We start from the raw sequence: 5,000 nt of genomic DNA on the forward strand, positions 1-5,000 counted from the left end.
AAATTCCGCACGCGCTGTATAGCTGAAATAACGGTCACAAATTGAGCTAAGCTAACTAACATTTCGCCTTTTATTTATTCATATTCATTTAAACTGAGCTGGTTTCTCTCACCCCCGAGGCAGCGGCGGCGGCTTGCTAGCCTCTCCGTCTCTGTCCCTGTCCAGCGCCAGAGGCTCCCGGCGGTCAAACTGCGAGCGAACGGTCTCCGCCATGTTTACGCGCAGAGCTCTGGATCGACTCCGCTGCTTTGCGGAGCTCTTCTCACACACTAGCGCTCGAGCCTATACTGTGCGTACCGGTTGTTTCAGTCGCTACCACTTGCTTGCAGCCGCGGGGGTGAAACCCGTCCTCGTTCTTACAGTAAACATATAAAAAAAATAGAACCACAGTACAAAAATCCTACAAATAGACTTGTAAATGGCAAATAAAATAAAATTTATAGTGCCGTTCTTTGTTTTAACTTTTAGAAAAGATGTTTTGAGTTATAAAACCTCGAGCGTGCCCCCCTGACTGTAATGGATGAATGATCGCTCCCGCTGTAGTACAGGAGGGAGGGAGAGCTGGCTGTGTCTGAAACCTCACACTACCGCACTATATAGTACGCTACCTACGGTAACTATGGTAACCTATTCTGGAGTATTAATTTAAAATACTATTTAGAGCAGTAGTTTGGGGTTTGAAACGTGGCCGTCGTCTTTGTTTCCAAGCAAAGTTGATTATGGTCTATTAGCAAAATGTACACCCAATAGGCTTTTGAAAGTGGTGTGACGTAATGTTAAATTGATATTAATAATGATCTATCTATCTATCTATCTATCTATCTATCTATCTATCTATAATGATGGTCATGATGATGATGATCATGGTGATGATGGTGTTGGTGGTGGTGTTGGTGATGATGATGATGACGATGATGGTGTTGATGGTGATGCTGGTGGGGGTGATGACAATGACGATGATGGTGTTGATGGTGATGATGATGATGACGATGATGGTGTTGATGGTGGTGCTGGTGGGGGTGATGATGATGACAATGATGGTGTTGATGGTGGTGCTGGTGGGGGTGATGACGATGACGATGATGGTGTTGATGGTGATGATGATGACGATGATGGTGTTGATGGTGGTGCTGGTGGGGGTGATGACGATGACGATGATGGTGTTGATGGTGATGATGATGATGACAATGATGGTGTTGATGGTGGTGCTGGTGGGGGTGATGATGATGACAATGATGGTGTTGGTGGTGCTGGTGGGGGTGATGACGATGACGATGATGGTGTTGATGGTGATGATGATGATGGCAATGATGGTGTTGATGGTGGTGCTGGTGGGGGTGATGATGATGACAATGATGGTGTTGGTGGTGCTGGTGGGGGTGATGATGATGACGATGATGGTGTTGATGGTGATGATGATGATGACGATGATGGTGTTGATGGTGGTGCTGGTGGGGGTGATGATGATGACAATGATGGTGTTGATGGTGGTGCTGGTGGGGGTGATGATGATGACGATGATGGTGTTGATGGTGATGATGATGATGACGATGATGGTGTTGATGGTGGTGCTGGTGGGGGTGATGACGATGACGATGATGGTGTTGATGGTGATGATGATGATGACGATGATGGTGTTGATGGTGGTGCTGGTGGGGGTGATGACGATGACGATGATGGTGTTGATGGTGATGATGATGATGACGATGATGGTGTTGATGGTGGTGCTGGTGGGGGTGATGACGATGACGATGATGGTGTTGATGGTGGTGCTGGTGGGGGTGATGACGATGACGATGATGGTGTTGATGGTGATGATGATGATGATGATGATGGTGTTGATGGTGGTGCTGGTAGGGGTGATGACGATGACGATGATGGTGTTGATGATGATGACGATGATGGTGTTGATGGTGGTGCTGGTAGGGGTGATGACGGTGATGATGATGGTGTTGATGGTGATGATGATGATGACGATGATGGTGTTGATGGTGGTGCTGGTAGGGGTGATGACGATGACGATGATGGTGTTGATGGTGATGATGATGATGATAGTGGTGGTGGTGGTAATAGTGGTGATGATGATGATGGTGGTGGTTATGGTGGTGCTGGTGGGGTTGATAATGATGAGAATATCAGTAGTAGTGGTGCTGATAAGTAGGTGGTGACAATTGGTGGTTGTGGTAGTGCTGGTGGGGGTGATGATGATGATTGTGATGATGGTGGTGGTGGTGGTGGTGGTGGTGGTGCTGGTGGGGGTGATGATGATGATGGTGGTGGTTGTGGAGGTGATGATGATGATGGTGGTGGTGGTGGTATCTTCAAAAAAACAGCTAAAGACCCTACCTCTTCTGTGAACACCTAACTAACCCCTAATAAATAAATAAATAAATAAATAAATAAATAAAATAAAAACCTTACTCTGGCACTTACACCTCTACTCTGCACACTTTGCTTCTTCTAGAACTCAATTAACGGATCTTGTATGGTAGCACTACTTGTATTGTTCTCTGCTTGATATATCGCTTTGCTTGTATTTTCTCATTTGTAAGTCGCTTTGGATAAAAGCGTCTGCTGAATGAATAAATATAAATGTAAATGTGGTGGTGATGATGATGGTGTTGATGGTGGTGGTGATCGTGCTGGTGGGGGGTGATGATGATGATGATGGTGGTGGTGGTAGTGGTGATGATGATGGTGGTGCTGGTGCTGGTGGGGGGTGATGATGATGATGATGGTGGTGGTGGTAGTGATGATGATGATGATGGTGGTGGTAGTGGTGCTGGTGGGGGGTGATGATAATGATGATGGTGGTGATGATGGTGGTGGTGGTGGTAGTGATGATGATGCGAGTGATAATTGGTGGTTATGGTGGTGATGATGGTGGTGCTGGTGATGGTGTGAGTGATAATTGGTGGTTATGGTGGTGATGATGGTGGTGCTGGTGATGGTGTGAGTGATAATTGGTGGTTATGGTGGTGATGATGATCACGATAGTGGTCTTGATGATGATGAGTGGTCTTGTCGGTGTTCATAGAGCTTATGATTATGATAGTGAGTCTTTATTTTTCACATATACATATGCACAGTATCTTTTATTCGCATACCCCGCCATGTCAGGAAGTTGAGGTCAGAGTGCAGGGTCAGCCATGATACAGCGCCCCTGGAGCAGAGAGGGTTAAGGGCCCAACAGTGGCATTTTGGCAGTGCCAACCCCCGACCTTCTGATCAGTAACCCAGAGCCTTAACCACCAAGCCACCACTGCCCCCGATGATGATGATGATGATGATGATGATAATGAAGATGGTGGTGAAGATGATGATGAGACTATCAGTAGTAGTGGCAGTGGTACTGATAAGTTGGTGGTAACAATGATAATGATGGTTGATGAAGATGATGGTTTTGTTAACAGTGGAAAATGGAGTGATGCTGACAGTGAGGCTGATGATGACAATGAAGATGGAGAGTTAGAGAATAATGGTTCTGGTGTTTTTTGGTGGATGCTGAATGATGATGGTGATGGTGATGGTGATGATGATGGTGGTGGTGATAAAGTTCATGGTATTGTTAGTAATAATGATTATGTTCATGAGGATGATGAGGATAACGTTGATGATGATTAAGTTCATGGTATTGTTTGGGATGATGATGATGATGATTATGATGATGATGATGATGATGATGATGGTGATAGTGGTGGTAATGATGATGATGGTGATGATGATGATGATGATGGTGATAGTGGTGGTAATAATGATGATGATGATGAAGATGGTGATAGTGGTGGTAATGATGATGATGATGATGATGATGATGGTGATAGTGGTGGTAATGATGATGAAGATGATGATGAAGATGGTGATAGTGGTGGTAATGATGATAATGATGATGATGAAGATGGTGATAGTATTGGTAATGATGATGATGGTGATAGTGGTGGTAATGATGATGATGGTGATAGTGGTGGTAATAATGATGAAGATGGTGATAGTGGTGGTAATGATGATAATGATGATGATGAAGATGGTGATAGTGGTGGTAATGATGATGATGGTGATAGCGGTGGTAATGATGATGATGATGGTGATAGTGGTGGTAATGATGATGATGGTGATGATGATGGTGATAGTGGTGGTAATGATGATGATGGTGATGATGATGGTGATAGGGGTGGTAATGATGATGATGATGGTGATGGTGATAGTGGTGGTAATGATGATGATGATGATGATGATGGTGATAGTGGTGGTAATGATGATGATGGTGATGATGATGGTGATAGTGGTGGTAATGATGATGATGATGATGGTGATAGTGGTGGTAAAGATGATGATGATGGTGATGGTGATAGTGGTGGTAATGATGATGATGATGGTGATGATGGTGATAGTGGTGGTAATGATGATGATGATGATGATGGTGATAGTGGTGGTAATGATGATGATGATGGTGATAGTGGTGGTAATGATGATGATGATGATGGTGATGATGATAGTGGTGGTAATGATGATGATGATGGTGATAGTGGTGGTAATGATGATGATGGTGATGATGATGATGATGATGGTGATGGTAATGATGATGATGATGGTGATAGTGGTGGTAATGATGATGGTGATGATGATGGTGATAGTGGTGGTAATGATGATGATGATGATGATGATGGTGATAGTGGTGGTAATGATGATGATGGTGATGATGATGGTGATAGTGGTGGTAGTGATGATGATGATGGTGATGATGATAGTGGTGGTAATGATGTTGATGATGATGATGATGGTGATAGTGGTGGTAATGATGATTGTGATGATGATGGTGATAGTGGTGGTAATGATGATGATGATGATGATGGTGATAGTGGTGGTAATGATGATGATGATGATGATGATGGTGATAGTGGTGGTAATGATGATGATGATGATGATGATGGTGATAGTGGTGGTAATGATGATTGTGATGATGATGGTGATAGTGGTGGTAATGATGATGATGATGATGA

The 5,000-nt window shown here is 43.9% G+C and overlaps 1 protein-coding gene across 1 annotated transcript in view; it reads right to left on the minus strand.

Moving 5' to 3' along the window:
- Window positions 1–325, minus strand: part of si:dkey-117m1.4 (uncharacterized) — a 20,529-nt gene extending 20,204 nt beyond the window's left edge. The window contains exon 1 of the mRNA XM_053622176.1: window positions 113–325. Within this exon, the coding sequence (XP_053478151.1) occupies window positions 113–213 (101 nt within the window). The 5' untranslated portion in view covers window positions 214–325. The remainder of the gene's footprint in view (window positions 1–112) is intronic.
- Window positions 326–5,000: the final 4,675 nt, after the last annotated feature.

Source organism: Ictalurus furcatus, chromosome 3 (assembly GCF_023375685.1).
Source record: "Ictalurus furcatus strain D&B chromosome 3, Billie_1.0, whole genome shotgun sequence".
Taxonomy (NCBI): domain Eukaryota; kingdom Metazoa; phylum Chordata; class Actinopteri; order Siluriformes; family Ictaluridae; genus Ictalurus; species Ictalurus furcatus.